The 24,466-nt window shown below is 48.1% G+C and overlaps 2 protein-coding genes across 3 annotated transcripts; one reads left to right on the top strand and one right to left on the bottom strand.

Moving 5' to 3' along the window:
* Positions 1 to 1,214: 1,214 nt before the first annotated feature.
* LOC311341566 (uncharacterized protein) lies at positions 1,215 to 3,018 on the bottom strand (the record flags this gene model as incomplete). Its single annotated transcript, XM_084466389.1, has 4 exons — positions 1,215 to 2,164; positions 2,239 to 2,319; positions 2,405 to 2,485; positions 2,652 to 3,018. 4 exons carry the CDS (start codon positions 3,016 to 3,018, stop codon positions 1,215 to 1,217), a joined length of 1,479 nt encoding a protein of 492 aa, XP_084322515.1.
* Positions 3,019 to 5,457: 2,439 nt separating this feature from the next.
* On the top strand, positions 5,458 to 24,417 carry dgkd (diacylglycerol kinase delta). Of its 2 annotated transcripts, XM_084466750.1 has the most exons (31): positions 5,458 to 5,605; positions 8,646 to 8,756; positions 9,394 to 9,474; positions 9,734 to 9,838; positions 10,258 to 10,390; positions 10,680 to 10,786; positions 10,953 to 11,078; positions 11,406 to 11,508; positions 12,692 to 12,854; positions 12,966 to 13,074; positions 13,279 to 13,418; positions 13,649 to 13,730; positions 14,177 to 14,271; positions 14,451 to 14,550; positions 14,957 to 15,263; positions 16,140 to 16,280; positions 16,696 to 16,818; positions 16,977 to 17,073; positions 18,141 to 18,251; positions 18,343 to 18,439; positions 18,789 to 18,896; positions 19,211 to 19,324; positions 19,715 to 19,849; positions 20,361 to 20,548; positions 20,947 to 21,055; positions 21,180 to 21,272; positions 21,550 to 21,669; positions 22,160 to 22,286; positions 22,994 to 23,124; positions 23,365 to 23,478; positions 23,600 to 24,417. In XM_084466750.1, exons 1-30 carry the CDS (start codon positions 5,471 to 5,473, stop codon positions 23,446 to 23,448), a joined length of 3,675 nt encoding a protein of 1,224 aa, XP_084322876.1. In that variant the 5' UTR covers positions 5,458 to 5,470; the 3' UTR covers positions 23,449 to 23,478; positions 23,600 to 24,417. The 2 variants fall into 2 exon arrangements, with proteins under 2 accessions (XP_084322876.1, XP_084322877.1); XM_084466751.1 differs by lacking the exons at positions 5,458 to 5,605; positions 8,646 to 8,756 and adding an exon at positions 9,000 to 9,008.
* Positions 24,418 to 24,466: the final 49 nt, after the last annotated feature.

Here is a 24,466-nt window from a genome sequence, read left to right as displayed (position 1 = left end):
TACTTTTGTCTTTTTGTATTTATGTGTAACCATACTTATACATAAATAACCCTATCCATACGACATGAATATATATTTCTATATATATATTTCTATATATATATATATATTTTTTTTTATTACATATCTTTTTTCAAGATAATCATTTCATTTTTCTAGCTTTTTATGTCTTTATTAGTAATCTTTCATTCAAGGGACATTCAAAACGACAAACTTTTACTGGTTAAAATGGGAACTGCCCCGCTCAACCACAGTCTGGTACTGGTGGCTCCCGTACCATCTTGTCATATATTGTGCGAGTTGTATGATGTGCTTTGAACCTGTGGCATTGAGTGTTTCCCCTTTGTAATGCGCCTCAGCAGGGGTTGCCCCTGTCTTTGTGGTGGAGATCCAGGCCTCCATTGGGCGGGGTCTGCTAGCAACATCCAGGGAGCATCAGGTAACCCGGTGGTTAGCAGTTAACAATGGACTGGAAGGATTCCAGTCCAGCATATCACTAACTAACTAGAGTAACATGTATACCAGAGTATCTCTGCAACTAACTTAAGTAACATTTACACCAGAGTATCTCTGTAACTAACTAGAGGGATGTATATACCAGAGTATATCTAACTAACTAGAGTAACATACTGTAAATAACAGAGTGTATCTGTAGCTGAGTTATATTCATACAAGAGTATCTCTGCAACTAACTAGAGTAATATATATACTAGAGAATCCCTGTAACTAACTAAAGTAACATACAGTATATACCAGAGTATATCTGTAGCTGAGTTATAGTCATACAAGAGTATATCTGTAACTAACTAGAGTAACATACAGTATATACCAGAGTATCTCTGTAACTAACTACAGGTTTATAGGATCAGAGGAAAAGGAGAAAGAATGAGTCCTGTTTTGCGAACGCTTGGAGGAAACGTCTTTCTTTAATGCTGTTACTCCGAAAGAAACACATACAGGCAAAGCATGATATTCAGATAAAACACAAATCATTAAAGGTTTTAAGCCAACAGAGAAACAGTGGTTATGAACAGCAGAATATATTCTAGGTTGATCCTCCTCAGACCCACAGGTGCTGCTAAGCACCGGACCCTTGAGGCAGCTACAGGGAGCAGATGCTCTCGCTCAGCCTCACAGGGAGCGTCTCATCCAACGACTGGTCCGCTGGTGGGGTGCTCGGAGTCCCCATGATGTCGATTGGTCTGGTCACTTGCTCATTGGCCAGGGGTGTCCTCTATTGGCACGGAGCTGGTTGTTGCGTTTGGGCTGGGGCCTCCCGGGAGTGTACCCCATTCGTAGGGGCCCCTTGGCACAGGGTTGGGAAACGAGGACTGTCTGAGCTCAGACATGTAGCAGGAGTCCGGGTGGAGCAGGTAGCCTGAGAAGGTGCTGCTGGTCTCGCTGCTGGTGTACATGCCGTTGGTCAGCTGGTCTCTGACCTGCAGCCACACCCCATCGCCTTGCAGCAGGTGCAGCACCAGCTGGTGGGAGGCGGTGCCCAGCTGGGCCGGGTAGGTGGTCTTCACCTGAGGCACGTAGTTGTGGAACAGGCCCACCTTCAGGATGCGGCTGTACACCGTCAGGGCGTAGCTGAAGACGTAGGTGCCGTTGACAGGGGCGGTGTAGAGGCCCCCCAGGGGGTCGTAGTGGCCCTGCCGGTTGTTGAGGACCTGAGTGAAAGCCACTGGGGTGTTGGGAGGGGGGAAAGAGACGGCCAGGCCCATGGAGAAGGAGGACTGGATGGCCGGCATGCAGGGCCCGGGGACCCCCCTCACCCCCATCTCCCCCAGATCTCCCTTGGCACCCGGCTCCCCGGTCAACCCCGTGGGGCCTTCCGACCCCCCCTCCCCCTTCTGCCCGCGCTCCCCTGGGGTGCCTGCCGCTCCGTCTTCACAGGAGCAGTCTCCCTGTGGCCCCGCCTCCCCCTGGTGCCCCGGGTCTCCGGGCGCCCCCTGGGGTCCCAGGTCTCCGGGGTCTCCCTTGGGGCCACTGGCCCCCCCTTTACCTCCGGGGCCCGGCAGCCCTCTAGGCCCGGTGGATCCCGGGAGTCCTGGTCCTCCTGCGGGCCCCTCCACAGCCTCGCAGGTCTCGGGACACACACCCTCCTCCCCTTTGCTCCCCGTCTCACCAGACCGCCCTTCCAAGCCGGCCTCCCCCTTGTCACCTGGGGAACACAGTTCAAGGGTCACGTCTCCATTGTGCCAGGCCAGGGGCCACATCAGGAGGTCAGGCACTCACCTTTATATCCCCTCTGTCCTTTGGGCCCCAGGGGGCCCTCAGGACCACCGTCTCCTTTAGGGCCCTCATCTCCCTTCTGTCCTAAAGCCACACAGATGAACAGAGTCAGGACAGGTCATCTCCCAGGGTCCTGAAAATCACGTGACCATCTGACCTCAGGCTTTACCTTTGATTCCCTGTCGCCCCATAAACCCTGGCTGACCTCTGACCCCGGTCAGGCCTCTTCTGCCAGCGCTCCCTGGGCTTCCTGGGGGGAGGGGGGGGGGGGGGGGGCATCAGTACAACAGCTGAATTACACCGAACAGCTCCTGCACAGGTAGCCCACCTGGTGATGGGGTAAAGGAATGAGTAGGAGTAAGGGCTGAAGGAATGAGGGCGGTGAGGGAGGTGAGGGGGGGAGAGCAGGGGTGTACCTGAAAGTCCTCGCTCCCCCGGGTCTCCCTTGGGGCCGTGGCTCCCCTGACAGTGGGAGCAGATGCAGAACCAGGGCACCTGGTCCGCCGGCAGGGGGACCGGGGAGTCCAGCAGCATCTGGCAGTACGCCTCCGTCACCTCATCTGGGAGGCTGACGTTCTGCCCCATGCCCCCCCCAAAGCTCTTCCCCCCCAAATCCTCCATCCCGGGGGGTAGGGGGAAGGGGCGGAACTGGTCGTTTTCGGGGGGGATGGGTCTGAACTCGTCGTTGTCGGTGGGGAAGGGGGTGAACTGGTCGTTGTCGGGGGGGAAGGGGGTGAACTGCTCGTCGTCGAGGGGGAAGGGGGAGAGCGATGGCTCGGGCATCGCCGTCGTTAGTGACAAGAAGACGAGGTGCATGAGCACCGCAAACGTGCTCATCTAGAGAGGAGAGAGAGGAGAGGAGAGAGGGGAGAGAAGAGAGAGGAGAGAGGGGAGAGAAGAGAGAGCGGAGAGAAGAGAGGAGACAGAGGGAGGAGAGGAGAGGGGGGGGAAAGAGAGGAGAGAGGAGAGAAGAGAGTAGAGGAGAGGAGGAGAGAGGGAGGAGGGGAGAGAGATGAGAGGATAGGAGAGGGGGGAGAGGAGAGAGGGACGTAGAGGGGAGAGATAGGAGAGAGGAATTGAATATTGAGGAATATTTAATTTATGATAAATTAGCTGTCCATCGACACACACACACACACACACACACAAACACAGCGCTCCCTCCTGCTCACCCTACCGTGTGTCCGGGTGTCTGGTCCTCAGGTGAGTTGGAGGCCAACTGCGGGTAGAGCATCTTATACCCCAGGCCCCACCCATACCAGGCCACACCCTGCCCACTGTGTGTGTGTGTGTGTGTGTGTGTGTGTGTGTGTGTGTGTGTGTGTGTGTGTGTGTGTGTGTGTGTGTGTGTGTGTGTGTGTGTGTGTGTGTGTGTGTGTGTGTGTGTGTGTGTGTGTGTGGAAGGCTCTGAATATATGGTTTAGGGAGGGTCCGGAGGAGCGTTGACCTAGTAAGCTGAAGGCTGCAGTGAGAATAAAGGTGTGTAAGAGGAGCCTGGGAGCTATAGGAAGAGCTCTTTATGGAGTCCTCCTGGGACCTGCAATGAGGCCACAGAACATCTCCCTCTCTCTAGGGAGAGATAGAGAGAGAGAGAGAGAGAGAGAGCAATTAAAAGTACAACAAAAATCGACAACTATTTGTACGAATATTTGTATTTATAAGAAAAAATAACTTACATACAGTATACATTGCAATAAAGAATATGCAACTGAAGGCTCCTCTTGGAATGGAACAAATACTGGTATAAATTAATTAATCACACAATTTTGTTAGCTGTATCATTCTAATCTGATATGATTAGAAAAACATTTAAATTTTGCATGCATAGTATAAATTAAAGTTAAAGTTAAATTGTCTTCTAAATAATGAACCAATGGTACTTGTGACTCGATTTCACCTGCAGATGCAGACCTTACCCTCACCCTGACAAAGAATTTGGTTTTACACAAACCAGTTATCAAACTCTGAACGCTTGTTCATGTGTCATGTCAGATCAAGTTATTCAGTGGTGTAGTATAAGGATAGGTATGTTCAGATTACAAGTAGCCTACTTGGCCCATTTCTTATTCCTGTGCGTCTAGCTCAGTGTACAGCTACATTCTGATTCTGCTCTCTACACAACCTTTTACACACGTCATGCAAACGCCATGTTCTGATAAAAATATGCCAAGTCAACTTGGATAACGTTAAATGCTTTCCTAAAAACAGAAGATGGATAGGATGGTATGCTAATGGTAGTAGTAGTAGTAACGTTGTTACTAACGTTATATGCCTCATAAACAATACTTCAAACATTAAAGCTGATAATCACCATACTTCATCTTACATTTTAATAATTCATCATTATGATTATTATGATGATCATAATTGTGGTGCTCCAGAACTTGGTGCCCTACGCGCAGCATGTGACGTGCCTGGTGGGAGCGGCAGCCCTGTGGACAGGTGACAGGTGAAAGGAGGACAGGTGAGTGGGGGACAGGTGAAAGGTGAAAGGAGGACAGGTGAGTGGGGGACAGGTGAAAGGTGAAAAGAGGACAGGTGAGTGGGGGACAAGTGAAAGGTGAAAGGAGGACAGGTGAGTGGGGGACAAGTGAAAAGTGGACAGGTAAGCAGGTGGACAGGTGAACGTGATGCTATTCCTGAAAACGACTGTACACAACCATCAACAGATTTGAAACCTGAGAAATGTCTTTATGATGACCTCCCAGGAGTCTCAGGTTGACATGGAGATGGAGAGTTTTACATAATAAACACTGTGTATGTGTGTGTGTGTGTGTGTGTGTGTGTGGGGGGGGGGGGGGGGGGTCAACGATATAGTCAATGATATAGGTGATATATTTGCTAACACTATCTGCGTTTTAAATCCTTTCAGAGTTGAAAAGTCACCCCCGCCGTGCCACAAAGAGCAGGATCTGTGGTTCACCACACCTCGTCGCTGACCCGGTTCTCCTGACACCTCTCCCCTCTCCTCAGGGAACGCACACACTCCACTCACCACCACCAGAGAATCTGAAACCACCCTGGTCCTGGAACTCCACCCAGTATAATAGCCTATTTCTTTGTAGTAAAATAGATAAATTATTTATAATCTCTTTAAACCGTCCATAGCGACAGCCGGGGATACTTTCATACGAATGAATATTTTGGTGTAGCTGTATTGCCCCTGAGCCGCCACTGGGTGGCGCCCGCCCCCTGTGGGTCCCCTGTAGTGGAGCCCCGGGGGTCTGGTGGCAGGATGGCCGAGGCTGGGGGACCGGAGTCCGCGGCGAGGAGTCTGGAAGAGTCGTCAGACAGCGACCCGGAGCAGGAGCACGGCTCCCCGCAGAAACTCATCCGCAAAGTGTCGACATCGGGTCAGATCCGAAGCAAGGTAGTCCCGTTATATTCTATTCTCTAGGATGTTCTCGAGTTGTTTTCATTCAGCGGAGCTGGGCCACTTATTCTCCATGGTATCAAACTCCTACAGAACTAGTTTTACTACGGAATACTCCGCTATGCTCTGGTTCTCTGTTGTTCTATACGAGGTGCTAGAGCAGACAATATACCTTGTTTATAACATAGTATGAACACACATATATACTATGAATCACAGATTGTATCAGTGCAGATCCAGGTCTTTAACATCTGCCAGACTGAGTCCGACCAGTAGATGTACTGGTTCTCTACTGGACCAGACCTCTTAGAACCATGGCCAGGAGAAAATATGATGAGCTGTGAACAGGTCTGAGTGTAAACAGCCCTGTGTACCGCTAGCTGGCTATGCTACAGGGAGCTGGCAGGTAATACGGGAGGCCGGGCGGGAGACCTCGGCCTTTCCCACCGCGGTCATCCGGGTTGGCAGCCTCGTGTCCCGGGATGGACTGGTCAGGTCAAGCCGGTGGTGACGCTTCACTTCCGTTAGCGTCGAAGCCACACATAACGGTCCGGTGCGGTTTGACTGAGTATACCTGCATTTGGTTAGTAGGTAGAGTTGAACTTTGAGCACACAAGTATTTATTTGAGTAAATTAGTAACATATAATATAGAATTGAATTGTACTGTTGTAATTGTTAAACAACATTTAACAACATTAAACAAGAAAACTTCAGCCAGGGGTAGGGGTGGTGTTCTGGCTCCAACACTGACGTGGTCGGATCTGTGACACACAGGAACTTCAGGAAGCGGTCTGGCCGAAGAACTGAAACCACCAACACAACTATCTGCTATGTTTACTATGTTAATTCTCTAACTATCTACCTACCCAGCTTTAGATCTTTACCATACTATCTTCTTCTACTACCTGTATCTGTATGTTAACATGTATGGAGAGAGAGAGAGAGAGAGAGAGAGAGAGAGAGAGAGAGAGAGAGAGAGAGAGAGAGAGAGAGAGAGAGAGAGAGAGAGAGAGAGAGAGAGAGAGAGAGAGAACCCTTTTAGTACTTCCTTGTAAACAGGAAGTGTCATGTGTGTCCAGGTTTCTATTTCTGAACACTGTGGGACTAATGGAATTTAACGGCCGAACAAAGACTCAATCTCAACCCTAAAGTCTCCACTCCACCCTCCCTCACCCTCCACTCCTTCCTTCCTCTCCCCCCCTCCTCTATCCTTATCTCCTCTCCTCTCTCACTCTGCGCTCTCATCTCTCATTGCCACTCCTTTCCTTCCCCCTCTCCATTCCTCTTTTCTCATCTTTCCTCACTCATTTCATTTAATCTCACTCCCTCTTCTCCTTTCCTTTCCTCTCTTCTCCTCACCTAATTGATCCTCTCTCCTCTCTCCTCTCCCCTCCTCAGTGTGAGTTAAGGATAGCAGTTGAGCTCCTTGTACTTTTATTCTCTGACAAAATCATCATATTCTGTGTCTTGCACCTCTAGATGCACTTGGCTCAGGGGGGTGTGGTGGATCAGCTTCAGGGTGGTGGAACAAGGAGGTGGAGGAGAGGAGCTTGGTTAAGGGGAAGTCAAAGGGGAACATCATGCTCAGCTGCTTTCTAATGTAAGGGTCGTGCTTCATTGCTCAAAGAAATTGCTGAAAAGTTGGACAATGATGTCATTGGTCCAGGATCCGTTCTCCAAATCGGACCGATGTCGTCACAGACCGTTGATTTATACATTTCTGAGTGGTTCTCAGGGTCAATATTGCAGACGTATGACGTGGTTCCCCTTTTAAGTGGTGGTGGAGGAGGTCCCGGTTCAAGGTTGTGTAACAGAGCTTGGTTCATCATGGAGCAGCCGGGATTAGATCTGCTGAATGCTGCTATTGTTGCCTGGATCACAAGCGGGTGGTGTGGCTGCTGTGTCACCAGGGCTCACTAGGTCTCCCTGGTCATGTGTCTGGAGCAACCAACCATACGTCTCCTCAGAGGAACATTCTCAAACTAGCCTTGAGCTCAGAACGTTCTCCTAGACTCTTGGCAGGGCCCATGTGAGGTCCTGAAGTCTAGGTGGAGAACCCTAGACTCCTATGTTCCATGGTCTAGCGCTTCTCGAGTCCACGAGGAAAGAGACCTAGGCCCAGTCCCATTTCTCTCCCCTTAACAAGAACTCTTGCTTTGAGTGCCCTTAGCTGCAAGTCAGCTCCCGAGCTGGCTAGCGTGGGTTGATTTTAATGGAAAATAGGCAGTCCCCCTTGCTCCCCTAAGTATTGGGACACCCTACCCCTTCACAGGAAAGCGCAAAATCTAGGGGTAGGGCTCAAATCTAGGGGAAGGGGGAGAATTGGGACAGGGCCCTAGAGTCTATGTTCTGAGGTCTAGGTCTTCTCCCTGTTCGTGTGAAAATATGTAAACAGTGTCCTCTTGTGGCGAGATGAGACATGCAGGACGGCTTGGAACAAGAATTTGGAAATAGATAATAAAATGAGGAGGAAGACCAAAAGGCTAGGCTTTATACTATATCCTATCACCATGAACTATGTATCATACCTGAATCACCATATATATAGATCTTAATCATCATAATGTATATATTATATCTTATTTTATCACCACAATTTGTGTATCATATCTTCATCACCATAATGTATGTATTATATTTAATTTTATCACCATAATGTACGTATTATATCTTCATCACCATAATGTATGTATTATATTACATTTTATCACCATAATGTATGTCTCATATCTTGCAACTGCTGCATATGTTTTATGTTGCGGTTAATATTGATGGTTGCGTTCCAGAGAGGGTTAAGCATCTTGGACATTTCATATATCGCTATCATATCGCTTACTAGCTAAAGAAAAAGCACCACAACTTTTCTGTGAGCTGTAACCATAGGGACATCAATCCACCCTCCTAAGTCTAGTAAAAATGTTTTTATTTTGATTTCGGAGTTTGAATTTGAGCAGAAACATGGCAAACCGGCACTTGAATCATTTTTCCGTACGTATTGTATCCTATTTAACCCCTTTTTTTGTGTTTCTTTGCCAGACTATCCTTAAGGAAGGGCAGCTCATGAAACAGACCACCTCTTTCCAGCGCTGGAAGAGACGTTACTTTAAACTGCGAGGGAGGACGCTGTACTACGCTCAGACCGCCAAGGTAGCAACACAAAGCATATCGCTAACCTAACCTAGCATGCTGTTTTACACTTAGACTGCCAGGGTAGCAACATATAGCATATCGCTAACCTAACCTAGCATGTTGTCCTATGCTCAGACCACCAAGGAAGCAAAACATAGCATATCGCTAACCTAACCTAGCATGCTGTTTAACACTTAGACTGCCAGGGTAGCAACATATAGCATATCGCTAACCTAGCCAAGAACGTTGTCCTATGCTCAGACCGCCAAGGTAGAAACACATAACATTGCTTTATCCTAACCCAGCAAGTTGTTCTAGACTCAGCTTGCCAAACATATCAACACACGGCACTGTGCTAACCTAGCCTGTACTTTGTCAGCCCACCAACGTAGCATCACATAGAACCTTGCTAACCTAGCCTAGCATGCTGTTCTATGCTGAGACTGCCAAGGTATATATATTGTATGATATAGAATAGAATGAGCGCTAACACACTGCAAGCTAACCTAGCCTATGTAACATGTGTGACAGACTCCCGTTCTCTAACGTTCTCTACTGATCTCTCGTGGTCTGTCCTGGTATCTCCTGGTCGCTATGGTCTTGACTGGTCTCACCTGGTCTCACCTGGTCTCTCTTGGCCTCCACTGGTCTTCAGTCTATAATCTTTGACGAGGTGGATCTGACGGATGCAAGCGTAGCTGAGTCCAGCACCAAGAACGTCAACAACAGCTTCACGGTGAGCTCCGCCACCTCTGACAGCAACTGTAAACAACACCTAGCCTTTGTACCTCGTGTTTGCGTGTGGATGATGGCTCTGTGATCTCAGAATGAACAACATAGTAACATTCCCAAGGGTCCTCCTGTTTATTGTGAGTTCTTTGGCGCGCCCTCTCATGGAATCCTCCGGTAACACGTGTAGCACTCCCCTGTACGGCTGCATGTTAAAAGGCGAGTATATCTCTGACTTAAGACTCTTTACCTGTCTGTCTGTCTAGGTGATAACTCCTTGTAGGAGGGTGATCCTGTGTGCTGACAACAGGAAGGAGATGGAGGAGTGGATGGCAGCCCTGCGCAGCGTCCAAAACCGAGAGCACATGGAGGTCTGTCTCTCTACCTGTCTGCCTGCCTGCCTTTCTCTCTACCTGTCTCTCTACCTCTCTGTCCCTCTACCTGTCTGTCTCGCTCGTGTGTGTGTGTGTGTGTGTGTGTGTGTGTGTGTGTGTGTGTGTGTGTGTGATCAGACCACCCAGCACAGCATGGATAATTTCAGTGTGTCTGTGTGTCCAGTCTACCCAGTACAGCATGGATCATTCCAATGTGTGTGTGTGTGTGTGTGTCAAGTCTACCTAGTACAGCATGTATCATTTCAGTATGTGTGTGTGTGTGTGTGTGATCAGACCACCCAGTACAGCATGGATCATTTCAGTGTGTGTGTGTGTGATCAGACCATCCAGTACAGCATGGATCATTTCATTGTGTGTGTGTGTGTGTGTGTGTGTGTGTGTGTGTGTGTGACCAGTCTACCCAGTACAGCATGGATCATTTCAGTGGGATGCATAACTGGTACGCGTGTTCCCATGCCCGACCCACCTACTGCAACGTGTGCAGAGAGGCTCTGTCTGGGGTGACGTCCCACGGGCTGTCCTGTGAAGGTAATATAATATTTATAATATATATAATAATAATATATATATTTATAATATATTATATATAAAAATATATATCCTGATATATATATATATTCTGTCTGGGTGAGTCCTCCGAACGTAATATAATGTCTAATAATATATATAATGATATAAATATATTTATTTACTCATCTGTTATGTTGAATATACTGCATTACATTTAACGTAAAACTGTGCGTGTGTGTGTGTGTGCGTGTGCGTGCATGTGCATGTGTGTGTGTGTGTGTTTGTGTGTGTGTTTTGTGCGTCTCAGTGTGCAAGTTCAAGGTCCATAAGCGCTGTGCCGTGCGCGCGACCAACAACTGTAAATGGACCACGCTGGCCTCCGTAGGGACGGACATCATAGAGGACGAGGAAGGGGTGAGGAGGAAATGAGTTAACTCGTTAGTGGGTTAAAGAGCTAACGAGTGAGTTAGGTACATGTTCAACTTGTCAGTTAACCTTGTGGTTTGTTGACTAGCAAAGGAGTTCCCTTGTTTGCCAGAGGAGGTTAGTGAGCAGAATGTGCGGTGCCTCCTGTCCCCAGGTGTCCATGCCCCACCAGTGGCTGGAGGGGAACCTTCCGGTCAGTGCCAAATGTTCCGTCTGTGAGAAGACCTGCGGCAGCGTGCTCCGACTGCATGACTGGAAGTGTCTCTGGTGCAAGGCCATGGTGAGGAGAGGGAGCGGGGGTGAGGGCTGGGGGAGCGCCTTGTAAGGGGGGGGGGGCATGGTGAGGAGGGGGGGCGGGGGTGAGGGGGGGTGGGGGAGGGGGAATGCTCATGGTCAGGGGGGGAGACCAGGGTGAGGGGTTAGCATGGTGAGGGGTTAGCATGGTGAGGGGTTGGGATGGTGAGAGGGGGGTGAGGGGTTGGCATGGTGGGGGGGGTACACGGTGAGCGGGGTACATGGTGATGGGGGGGGGGGGGAGTGGCTAAGGTTGAGCTAAGTGAACACTGGGTGTCTGTGCGTTTGTGTGTGTGTTTATGTGTGCGTGTAGGTTCACTCGGGCTGTAAGGAGCAGCTGTCCATCAAGTGTCCACTGGGTCAGTGTAAGGTGTCCGTTATCCCCCCCACCGCCCTCAACTCCATCGACTCTGACGGTAATACACCCTACTATACACTTCTTCACACCACTACACACTACTACAAACTACACACGCTACTACACACTGCTACAGACTACACACACTACTACACACTACTACAGACTACACACGCTACTACACACTGCTACAGACTACACACACTACTACACACTGCTACAGACTACACACACTACTACACACTGCTACAGACTACACACACTACTACACACTACTACAGACTACACACACTACTACACACTGCTACAGACTACACACACTACTACAGACTACACACACTGCTACAGACTACACACACTACTACACACTGCTACAGACTACACACACTACTACACACTGCTACAGACTATTAGACACTACTACACACTGCTAAACACCTAGACACCATATTCAAAATACACACTACTATAACTACTAATGAATTGAACTGAGCTAGGCTAATGAAGGAAAGATAATTGGGTCCAGGTCATTATAGCAAGGCTCAGCCATATTAACGAATTAATACACAATGGACAAATTAAAATTAGCAAATACGTTGCTTATAGATGTTCCATGTCAATTTATTCAATAATTTTTTTTCACCTCTCTGATGAGGAAACTAAATATGTGTTTTCTGTTGTTGTGTGTTATCTCTGGGGTTCTGGAAGGTGTCTAATATATAGGTGTGTAGATGGGATGTTAACGACTCATTATTTTGTGAGTCGACGTGTCAGAGTCATGAGTTGATCAAATCAGACATGGCACGGTGTAATTTGGAAATGCTATCAGATCGCGGAACCCCTTCCCCTTAACTACGCTTATGGGCATCATATCTCCCGCTATAATTTTGAATTGGTTAGTTTGAAAACAGAAAGGTGTTGTAATGTTTTGAACAGGACATTTTAGAAGTCTACAATATAAAAAAAAAATATATATATATATTAAAAAAAAGATTTTCAGATTTCTATTTTTCGACTTCGAGTCGACTTGAGCACGAGTCGAGAAATGTATCTTTGGGTCGACATATTGTTAACATCCCTAGTGTGTAGGGTCCTGGAAGGTGTCTAATATGAAGGTGTGTGTGTAGGGTCCTGGAAGGTGTCTAATATGAAGGTGTGTGTGTAGGGTCCTGGAAGGTGTCTAATATGAAGGTGTGTGTGTAGGGTTCTGGAAGGTGTCTAATATGAAGGTGTGTGTGTAGGGTTCTGGAAGGCGTCCTGCCCCCCCTCCTGCACCTCTCCCCTGCTGGTCTGTGTGAACTCTAAAAGCGGAGACAACCAGGGCGTCAAGTTCCTCCGGCGTTTCAAACAGCTGCTCAACCCGGCTCAGGTGTTCGACCTGATGAACGGAGGACCACACCTAGGGTACCTGTCTGCCTGCATGCATGTCTGTGTGTCTGTCTGGGACATGTCTGTCCGACAGTCTATCAGCCTGCGTGTCTGTCTGTCTGTCTGACTGTCTGTCTCTCTCCTCAGGCTGCGGTTGTTCCAGAGGTTTGATACCTTCCGTATCCTGGTGTGTGGGGGGGACGGCAGTGTAGGCTGGGTCCTCTCAGAGATCGACACGCTGTCTCTACACACACAGGTTACACACACACGCACACACACACACACACACACACGCACACACACACACACACACACACACACACACACACACACACACACCTGTGCCAGTTAGGTGTCCTCCCCTGGGTATGTGTTAATGTTTGTGTTTGTGTGTGTGTGTGTGTGTGTGTGTGTGTGTGTGTGTGTGTGTGTGTGGTTGTGGGTGTGCGTGCATGTGTAGTGCCAGCTGGGGGTCCTGCCCCTGGGCACGGGGAACGACCTGGCCCGCGTGCTGGGCTGGGGGGCCGCCTGCGACGACGACGCCCAGCTGCCCCAGATTCTGGAGAAACTGGAGAGGGCCAGCACCAAGATGCTAGACAGGTGGGCTGTAAGACAGGGAACTGTACGCTAGATAAGTGGGCTGTTAGACAGGTACCTGTACGCTAGACAGGTGGGCTGTTAGCCAGGGAACTGTACGCTAGATAAGTGGGCTGTTAGACAGGTAGCTGTACGCTAGACATGTGGGCTGTTGCACAGGTGAGCTGTTAGAAAGGTATTATAATGTGACTCAGGTAATGTGAGACAGGGGATAAAGTCTCTATCTATTACAGATGGAGTATCATGGTCTATGAGACCAAGTTTCCACGGCAACACTCCTCCTCTACCATCACTGAGGACTACAGTGACACAGAGGTAACAGGAAGTACCTGTTTTTTCCACTCCCTGTCTGTCTGCTCTGGGAGCCTGTCTTTGTGCTCCGGGTACCGGTCTTACTGACTCCCTGTTTGTCTCCCTGGGTAACTGTCTGTTTGCTCCAGATACCTGTCTGTCTGATTCCCTGTCTGTCTCCTCCCTGTCTGTCTGCTCCAGGTACTTGTCTATCTGATTGACTACCGGTCTGTCTGACTGCCTCTCTGTCTGACAGTCTGTCTGCTCCATCTTCCGGACTGTCTGATCCAGATACCTCTCTGTCTGACTCCCTGTCTATCTGACTACCTGTCTGTCTGACAGCCTGTCTGTTTGATCCAGGTACCTGTCTGGCTGACTACCTATGTGTCTGTCTGATCCAGGTACCTGTCTTGCTGACTACCTGTCTATCTGACTGCCTGTCTGTCTGACTACCTGTCTGTCTGCTCCAGGTGCAGCAGATTCTGACCTATGAAGACTCGGTAGCGGCTCACTTGTCCAAGATCCTCACTTCAGACCAGCACTCTGTCGTCATCTCCTCCGCCAAGTAGGTTACCTGTCTGCCTGTCTGCTGGTCTACCATTCAATGTACCTGTATACCTGCCTGTTTTACCTCGTATGTATGTATGTTTCATATATGTTGATGTACTATGTACCTTATATATGATATTTATATCTCATGGGATATTTGTATTTCTTTACATGTGATCTATATGTGGTTCTCAGGGTTCTGTGTGAGACGGTGAAGGACTTTGTGGCTCGTGTGGGGAAGGCCTACGAGAAGAACACAGAGAGATCTGAAGAGTCTGATGCCATGGCCAAGAAGGTTCTACCTCATATATAATAGATATTTAATCAAGATGTTCACTAGGAATGGTGTGAGTTCAATGAAAGATGATCTAAATGTTCTGGTGGTTGTGTTCTGCAGTGTGGGGTTGTAATGGTTCTGGTGGTTGTGTTCTGCAGTGTGGGGTTGTAATGGTTCTGGTGGTTGTGTTCTGCAGTGTGGGGTTGTAATGGTTCTGGTGGTTGTGTTCTGCAGTGTGGGGTTGTAATGGTTCTGGTGGTTGTGTTCTACAGTGTGGGGTTGTAATGGTTCTGGTGGTTGTGTTCTGCAGTGTGGGGTTGTAATGGTTCTGGTGGTTGTGTTCTGCAGTGTGGGGTTGTAATGGTTCTGGTGGTTGTGTTCTGTAGTGTGGGGTTGTAATGGTTCTGGTGGTTGTGTTCTGCAGTGTGGGGTTCTAAAGGAGAAGCTGGACTCTCTTCTGAAGACGCTGAACGAAGAGTCCCAGGCTTCGAGTGTGGCTCCTGCCGCTCCTCCGCCGCCTCCTTCCCCCCCGCCCACCATCGCAGAGGAGCAGGAGGAGGAGGAGGAGGGGGTGCTTCACCCCCCCCGGCCCACCCCTCCTCCCCCTGCCTGCTCCCCTCGATGTAGCTCCGCCCCCCCGGCAGCCATCTTTAAACCCAGAGAACAGCTAATGCTCCGAGCCAACAGCCTGAAGAAAGCCATCAGACAGATTATAGAGCACACGGAGAGAGGTGAGACGGGTAGACAGTTTATAGAGCACACCGAGAGAGGTGAGATGGGTAGACAGATTATAGAGCACACGGAGAGAGGTGAGACGGGTAGACAGATTATAGAGCACACCGAGAGAGGTGAGACGGGTAGACAGTTTATAGAGCACACCGAGAGAGGTGAGACAGGTAGACAGATTATAGAGCACACGGAGAGAGGTGAGACGGATAGACCCGAGAGAGGTGAGACGGGTAGACAGTTTATAGAGCACACCGAGAGAGGTGAGACGGATAGACAGTTTATAGAGCACACCGAGAGAGGTGAGACGGATAGACAGTTTATAGAGCACACCGAGAGAGGTGAGACGGGTAGACAGTTTATAGAGCACACCGAGAGAGGTGAGACAGGTAGACCGATTATAGAGCACACAAAGAGAGGTGAGACAGGTAGACAGATTCTAGGGCAGAAAAATAGGTGAGACGGTTATTCTAATTATAGAGCACATGGAAACGGGAGTCAGATCTAAGAGCAAAAAGAGCGAGGTGAGACGGTTCAAAGAGAACGTAATGAGAGGTGAGACCTGGCAAAGGGCGCACAGAGAGAGATGCGATGGGTCATAGTGCACACTGGGTGATGAGACCGGTCATCAAGCACACAAAAAGAAGTGAGACAGGTCATAGAGCACATTAAGAGAAATGAGACATGTCATCGCGAACAACGAGAGAGGTGAGACAGGTCATCGAGAACAACAAGAGAGGTGAGACAGGTTATAGAGTACAAAAAGAGAGCACTGATGCAGGTCATAGAGCACGCAGAGAGGTGAGACAGGTTATAGAGCACAAAGAGAGGTGAGAAGGTGAATATGGTTGTCGTGTGTGTGTGTGTGTGTGTGTGCGTAGCGGTGGACGAGCAGAACGCTCAGACCCAGGAGGTGTTTTCTCTGGGAGGTGCTCCGGATGAGGAAGAGGAGGAGGAGGAGGAAGACAGAGTGTCTCTCCAGTCGACTCACAACAATTCCGCTTTCACCCACAGTCGCACAGGTCGGGACACACTCTGGGAGCAACACCCCGGCGTCGCTAAAACCTCTAGCGTCGCAAGAACCCCTAGCACCGCTAGCATCACTGACACCCGTTGCCCTGTTAATACCTGGAGCATCGCTAACGCTCCTAACATCGCTAGCACCGCTAACAACACTCGCGTCGTTTTTTTGCCGCTAGCATCGATGAAACTGTTAATATCGATAACACCGCTAGCATTGATACCACCTAGCATTACTCACACTGCTAGCATTGTTAAAACAGCTAGTGCCGACCGTGCCAAAATCAGCGCATTCTGCTTATATACGGCTAAGAAACATATATAACATTCTTACAGTTGACACCATTTGCCACCATGGCAGTCTACATGTCTAATTGAATTCTGCCTGTCTGTCTACATGTCTGTCTGTCTCCTCAGTAAGCAAAACCCCCTGTGAGAAGCTCATAATGAAGGGTGGCCTCTGTCTGGGCAGCTCTGCATCACTTCCTGCCCAGACAGTAAGCAGGGAGCATATGCTTAACACAAAGATCCTGTACCCAAGTAAGAGTGTGGTCTTCAAATACAACGTTATGATAATGATGTTGATTATGAGGACATTGATGAGGATGCTTAATAATGATGATGATGAAGATTAGGATAATGACGATGATGTTGATGATGTTGATGTTGATGATGATGATGATGATGTGCCTCTTCAGGTCTGAGAGCAGGCGTGTCTGGCTCTCTCTCCAGCAGCTCTGTCATAAGTCGTCTGCTGGTAAACGCTGACCCTTTCAGCTGTCACCATGACAACATGTAAGTTATCTGTTGGCCTGCCTGGCTGTCTGTCTGTTTCACTCATGTGGATATGTATTTACATCAATGCATAGAGGACTTGATATTTGCGTTGTACATGTTTTACAATGGTGTGTCTGAAGCCCCTTTCACACATAGTTCCCGGTAAATTACTAGGACCACCTTTAAGGAAGCGCTTGGGATTTTCACTATGCACACATGCAGCTACATTCTGGGACAGTCTCCATCTTGCTCCCTTACACCCATGGATTAGCATTGCAATGCCGGAATAGATGGCCACGGGACAGTTCAGCAGATGGTGGTAATGTAAACCTGTGAACTGAGAAGAGCTCCCTCATCCAACCTGTCCAGTTTCCAGTAATTCTTTGAAAGAGTAGCTTGTTTGCCAAAAAAATAAGGTGTATTGATATTGTTATCATATCACCTGTAAAGCTTTGGCACGTTCAGATAAACAGTTGCAGGATTCAAATACATCCTCAGCAGAGTGTTAGATTGATTAGACAGACGTAACCCTTTACGTGCCTCTCCCGGCAATGTTACTGCTTTCATTCACATCACAGCCGTACAGGCAGTGGTACTGAAATGTAACTAGGTCTTGAGCAGGCAAATTGCAGCTGCAGATATCCCGGAATATTGATCCCTGTTCCCATCCCCACATGACCCCATGCAGGAAATCTTCCGGAACTTTGCGGGGTAAGACTGCATGTGTGAAAGGGGCTTTTTACAGCAACTTACAATTTATTATTTTCTAAATTCTGATTGGTTGGAGGGTAAGGACTAACATCAAGGACAACTTCAGTATCTTTCAACCTGGACCATATTTTGGTTCTAAGTGACCTATGCTGTCAAAGTGACAATAATTCTGTCAAGTATTGAGCAATACCACTCCAGCCATCCTTGATACGGGCCACTGCCCGGCTCAGATTGTTAAGTGTCTGACTAACAAACTGTGTTTTCATGGACTAACTAACGAGGTGTGTTTTCAGGGACTAACTAACTAGGTGTGTTTTCATGGACTAACTAACTAGGTGTTTTTTCATGGACTAATGTACTAGCTGTGTTTTCAGGGACTGCTATACAGAGAAGTGTGTGATGAACAACTACTTTGGCATCGGCCTTGACGCTAAAATCTCTCTGGACTTTAACAACAAGAGAGACGAACACCCTGAGAAATGCAGGTAAGAAGCTAACTAGCATGCGCACTAACAGTGCTAGGGCTAGCACACATGTCTAAAATGTGTGTGGGTGTGTGTGTTTGTTTGTTTGTAGGAGTCGCACTAAGAACATGATGTGGTACGGAGTCTTGGGGACCAAGGAGCTTCTACACCGAACCTACAAGAACTTGGAGCAGAGAGTACTCCTAGAGGTACTAGTACTAGTACTTATACCAGTACTATCACTATAAACACACAAACCTGGAGCAGTGAGTACCAATAGAGATCACACTTCTACTACTACTGCTACTTCTTCTACTAGTACTACCAGTACTAGTAGTACTACTTCTAATAATACGCACTATACTGCATACAAACAGTGGGGTTTACACTCTGTGGTTACACTCTGGGGTTACAGAAATGCTAGGGCCACAACACTCCAGGAGGTCTGTCATCAGTCTTCTGCTCGTTTACTGTGTGTGTGTGTGTGTGTGTGTGTGTGTGTGCTTGCGTGTGTGTGTGTGTGTGTGTGTGCTTGCGTGTGTGTGTGTGTGTGTGCAGTGTGACAGCAGGCCCATCCCTCTTCCCAGCCTGCAGGGCATTGCGGTTCTCAACATCCCGTCCTACGCTGGAGGGACCAACTTCTGGGGAGGAACCAAGGAGGACGACGTAAGACCTGTCTGTCTGACGGTCTGCCACACTGACCTGTCTGACTGACCTGTCTGTCTCTCTGACCTGTCTGTCCGACTGAACTGTCAGTCCCACTGAACTGTCTGTCACACTGACCTGTCTGTCCCACTGAACTGTCTGTCTGACATACCTGTCTGACTGACCTGTCTTCTTGTACTGAAAATCTGCACTATTTTATTCTAATAAAGTAATCATAGATTTTATTCTGTCTACCTGTCTGCATATACCAGTCTCTACCTATGTGTCTGTCTGCCTGTCTGACCCTGCCTGTCTCTACCTGTCTGTCTCCCCAGACGTTCTCCGCTCCATCGTTTGATGATAAGATCCTGGAGGTGGTGGCCGTGTTCGGGAGCATGCAGATGGCCGTGTCGCGAGTCATCAACCTGCAGCACCACCGCATAGCTCAGGTAACTATACTATATATACTATATATTTATTGAAACATTATATATGTACTACTATAGATATATACAGTATATTACCTGCAGCACCACCGCATAGCTCAGGAAACTACACTATACATACTATATATTCTATATATTTGTCTATTCTAAACAATATATGTACTACTATAGATATATACATTATATTAACCCGCAGTGCCACTGCATAGCTCAGGCAGCTATACTATATAAGCTACTATAAAGACTATATATAATATACATATAAATATATATATAATATATATAGCTATGTCTATATTAAGAAGGACGATTTGAATCTTTGATCGATAGATAGATACATAGATACATACATTTTGTTGACTCTACCTGTCTCTCTCTCTCTACCTGTCTCAGTGTCGTCAGGTAAAGATCACCATCCTAGGAGATGAGTGCGTACCTGTGCAGGTGGATGGAGAGGCTTGGCTTCAGCCTCCAGGCTTCATCAGGATCGTCCACAAGAACCGCACCCAGACCCTCACCAGAGACAGGGTGAGTACATACCCTCCTCCTCCTAGACCCTCACCCCTCCTCCACCCAGACCCTCACCCCTCCTCCACCCAGACCCTCACCCCTCCTCCACCAAGACCCTCAGTCCTCCTCCACCCAGACCCTCACCCCTCCTCCACCCAGACCCTCAGTCCTCCTCCACCCAGACCCTCACCCCTCCTCCACCCAGACCTTCAGTCCTCCTCCACCCAGACCCTCAGTCCTCCTCCATCCAGACCCTCACCCCCATTATGATCTGATGTCCATGGTCTCAACTAACGTAACCTTCAGTGACCAAACCAAAACACATTGAGTATAAGAAGACAAGGTCGTCTGCTAAGAACTTTGTGGCTCTCGGCCAGCAGAAATAAAATCAACTTCCCCTGAAGTATGCTGCCCGCTTTAGTTGTGTGTAGTGATTTCACAATGTGTGATTGTATGGATATAAAACTTGTATTTATGTGTTATAAATGTAATAACATGTGTATATGTATAATTTGTGTGTGTGTCTCAGGCATTTGAAAGTACTTTGAAGTCTTGGGAGGATAAACAGCGGTGTGAGTTCAGAGCCCCTCCCCCCCTCTCCCCCCCGCCACCCGTCAGCCCTCCTCCCCCACTCTCCCCCCACCCCGAGGTGCTCTCTGACGACCAGCTCGCTCACATCAGCCAGTTTGGACAGGCTGCCGGTGCGCTAATCCACAGGTACAAACACATGCTAAGGCTAATCCACAGGTAGAAACACACTTTTCATGCTAAGGCTAATCCAAAGGTAGAAACACACGCTTCATGCTAAGGCTAATCCACAGGTAGAAAAACAGTCTTCATGCTAAGGCTAATTCACAGGTAGAAACACACTCTTCATGCTATATCTAAAACACAGGTAGAAACACACTCTTATGCTAATGCTAATCCACAACATGTTGACAAAATCCTAACACACTCCACATGCTAATACCAACACTCTTTATGCTGCTAAAGCAAATCACCAGGTAGAAACACTTTTCTTGCCCGTGTGAGAAACTCAAACATTTCCCGGTTTTCGACCTCCACTGCCGAATGAACCCAGTTATCACATGTGTGTCTGTGTTTGTGTGTTTAAGCATCCGGGAGATCGCACAGTTCCACCACATCATGGAACAGGAGCTCGCCCACGCGGTCAATGCCAGTGCTAAGACCATGGACATTGTCTACGCCAACAAGAGCTCATCAGTACACAACCCTCTGTTTATTGATATAAATATATATATATATATATATATATATACTATCTGTTAGAGAGAAGTGCCCTCATTGCTTTCTCCATGTCTGTGTGTCTACCTGTCTGTGTGTGTAGACTCTGAGCTGTGGAGCAGTCCTCCAGATGGTCAGCAATGTGAAGGCTCTGCACAGTGAGACAGAACTCCTCCTGTCTGGAAACATGTCCATGGTATGGATATAAATCTATATATAGTCCATGGTTTATCATAAATATAATACTATATATAATCCATGGTATGAATATGAAACCATATATGGTCCATGGTATATCATAAAAAGCTCATTCTGGTTCTAGTGGTTGTTATATTGAGGTTCTATTGGGGACTCAAGTGGGGGGTCTAGTGGTGTTTCTAGTTAGGTCCTAGTGGTAGTTCTAATGAAGTTCTAAGGCTTGTTCTATTGCTTGTTCTGGTGGTGGTTCTAACACATTTGAGTTCCCCGTACAGCAGTTGGAACAGCATCAGCAGGACCAGCTGAACGCTGCTCTGAGCGCTCTTGGATTGCAGCTCCGCCGTTTGTCTGACATCGCCTGGCTGGCCCCCCTCATAGAACCTTCAGAACACGAGGTAAAGACTAGAACCTTCAGAACACGAGGTAAAGACTAGAACCTTCAGAACAAGAGGTAAAGACTAGAACCTTCAGAACAAGAGGTTAGGACTAGAACCTTCAGAACAAGAGGTCGAGACTAGAACCTTCAGAACATGAGGTAAAGACTAGAACCTTCAGAACACGAGGTTAGGGCTAGAACCTTCAGAACAAGAGGTCGAGACTAGAACCTTCAGAACAAGAGGTTAGGACTAGAACCTTCAGAACAAGAGGTTAGGACTAGAACCTTCAGAACAAGAGGTTAGGACTAGAACCTTCAGAACAAGAGGTTAGGACTAGAACCTTCAGAAGAAGAGGTCGAGACTAGAACCCTCAGAACATGAGGTAAAGACTAGAACCTTCAGAACACGAGGTAAAGACTAGAACCGTCAGAACATGAATAACTAAAACATTTGTTACACAAGGTCATATAATTATACACATCATTTGTGTGTGTGTGTGTGTGTGTAGGAGGTTCTAGCAGGTTTCTCAGGCAGGAGGTCTTTGGGTTCTAAGTTCCGTCTCGTCCCAAAGTTCAAGAAGGAGAAATACAACAAGAACCGAGAGGCCTGCACGTCTCTCTCTCTCTCATTACCAGGTATAGTCTCTCTACCCCTTTTTTTTCCTCTTTCTCTAGTAGAACGAGGACACCCTACACTACCCTAATATATAAAGTTATATAACAGCTTTGAAAGATGTGTATCTTTTTTGACTTCACTTGGCCTGATCGCAACTCGACAATCACTCACAGTGTTTCCTGTCTGGTTTTTCCTTTCTGCTCCACTTCCTGTGTTTGTTTGGTGACTTCCTTTGTCGGTGTGTGGTGACTTCCTGTATGTGTGGGGACTTCCTGTGTGTGTGGTGACTTCCTGTGTGGGTGTGTTGTAACTTCCTGTGTGGGTGTGTGGGGACTAACGGTGTGGATGTGTTGTGACTTCCTGTATGTGTGTGGTGACTTCCTGTGTGTGTGTGGGGACTTTCTGTGTCGGTGGGTTGACTTCCTGTGTGATTTGGGGACTTCCTATGTGTGTTGACTTCCTGTGTGTTGTGACTTTCTGTGTGTGTTTGTGTGGTGACTTCCTGTGTGGTTGGTGGGGACTTCCTGTGTGTGTGTGGGGACGTCCTGTGTGGTTGTGTGGCAACTTCCTGTGTGGTGTGGGGACTTCCTGTGTGTGTGGGGACTTCCTGTGTGGTTGGTGGGGACTTCATGTGTGTGTGTGTGGGGACTTCCTGTGTGTGTGGGGACTTCCTTTATGTGTGGGGGGACTTCCTGTGTTGGTTGGTGGTGACTTCCTGCTGTCCCAGTGGAGCGGTGGGGAACACGGGAGGTGGGGGCGTGGCTGGAGAGGCTCTGCCTGCAGGAGTATAAGGAGATCTTCATCAGACATGATGTCCAAGGAGCAGAACTCCTCCTGCTGGAGAGGAGAGACCTGAAGGTAGGGGGGAGGAGGAGGAGGAGGAGGAGAGAGGGAGGAGCATGGAGGAGTAAACACATTGTTCCAAAAGTTGCTTATCCCAGGCTCATGTCCATGACGACCGTGTCAGTATTTCCTGGCAGCTATTTGTGGTGTACCAGATACCAGGATGGTTCACTAAATCTACGTGTGTGTGTGTGTGTGTGTGTGTGTGTGTGTGTGTGTGTGTGTGTGTGTGTGTGTGTGTGTGTGTGTGTGTAGGATCTGGGTGTGACCAAGGTGGGCCACATGAAGCGGATCCTGCAGGGCATCAGAGAGTTGACCCGGAGCAGCACCGATGTCTAGGACCCCCCAGGTAGACCCCAGACCCCCCAGGTAAGACCCATACCCCCAGGTAGACCCCAGACCCCCCAGGTACAGGATGTGGATGGATTGAGATGTCAAACATGGCAATGTCATCGATATGAAGTAAAGTTTTAACCCTTGCCCTGTCCAGGTTCATCTCCCCCCTCTTCTGCTGCTGCCTGCGTCCCCCCATGACCTCCGACCTGTGAACCAGCTCGGCTCCACACCGGAACCCCCACGGGACCAATCACGTGATCCACTAGTGCCTTCTCCTCACACGTCCTGACCAACCAGCATCCAGGGGCGGGACTGAGACGGGCCCACCGTCCCTGGTTATTATGGGATGGACAGAGTAACCCTCTAATGGCTGGAAAGGCAGAAAACAAGACCCCAGGGTTTTTCTACCGAATATTTATTTTCTATATGCTGAGCTTGTGATGTGTTGTCATGGAGACGGAGATAGAGTTCTGCAATGGCAATAAAAACTCTCTCTCTACCTCTCTCTCTCTCTCTACCTCTCTCTCCCTCTCATTCTCACTCACTCTCTTTCTATCTCTCCCTCTGTCTCTGTCTCTGCTTCTCTCTCATTCTTTCTACCTCTCTCTCTCTCTCCATCTATCTCTATATACCGCTCTCTCTCTCTCTAATTCCCTCTCCCCCTGACTCCTCTCTCCTCTCCTCTCCTCTATCAGATTAAATATTCATAAAGTAATGAATACCATGTTTCAGGATGTGTGAAGTCACAGTTACCAGGCCGTTAAGACTTCCAGATCTCTCTTGATTTCAGTTAGGAAAACTAGTTCTAAAACGACAGTCTAAATTGGTTTTAACACTAGTCACTGTTTTTCACTCCTTTTTATTGGTTATGTCTGCTCCACGCGGTCTCTGTGCTGCTCTGTACATGCGCCCCCTGGTGGAATGTAAATATAACAGAAATATAACAACATGCTGTAATAAAGTTTAATACCGGTAATCTCCACGCTCTCCTAAAGTCTGCTTTACTGAACGGATTCTGGTG

This window comes from Micromesistius poutassou (assembly GCF_964030765.1).
Source record: "Micromesistius poutassou genome assembly, chromosome: 4".
Lineage (NCBI taxonomy): Eukaryota > Metazoa > Chordata > Actinopteri > Gadiformes > Gadidae > Micromesistius > Micromesistius poutassou.
Note: the sequence above shows the minus strand (reverse complement) of the source record. Positions and strands in the feature narration are given on the sequence as shown.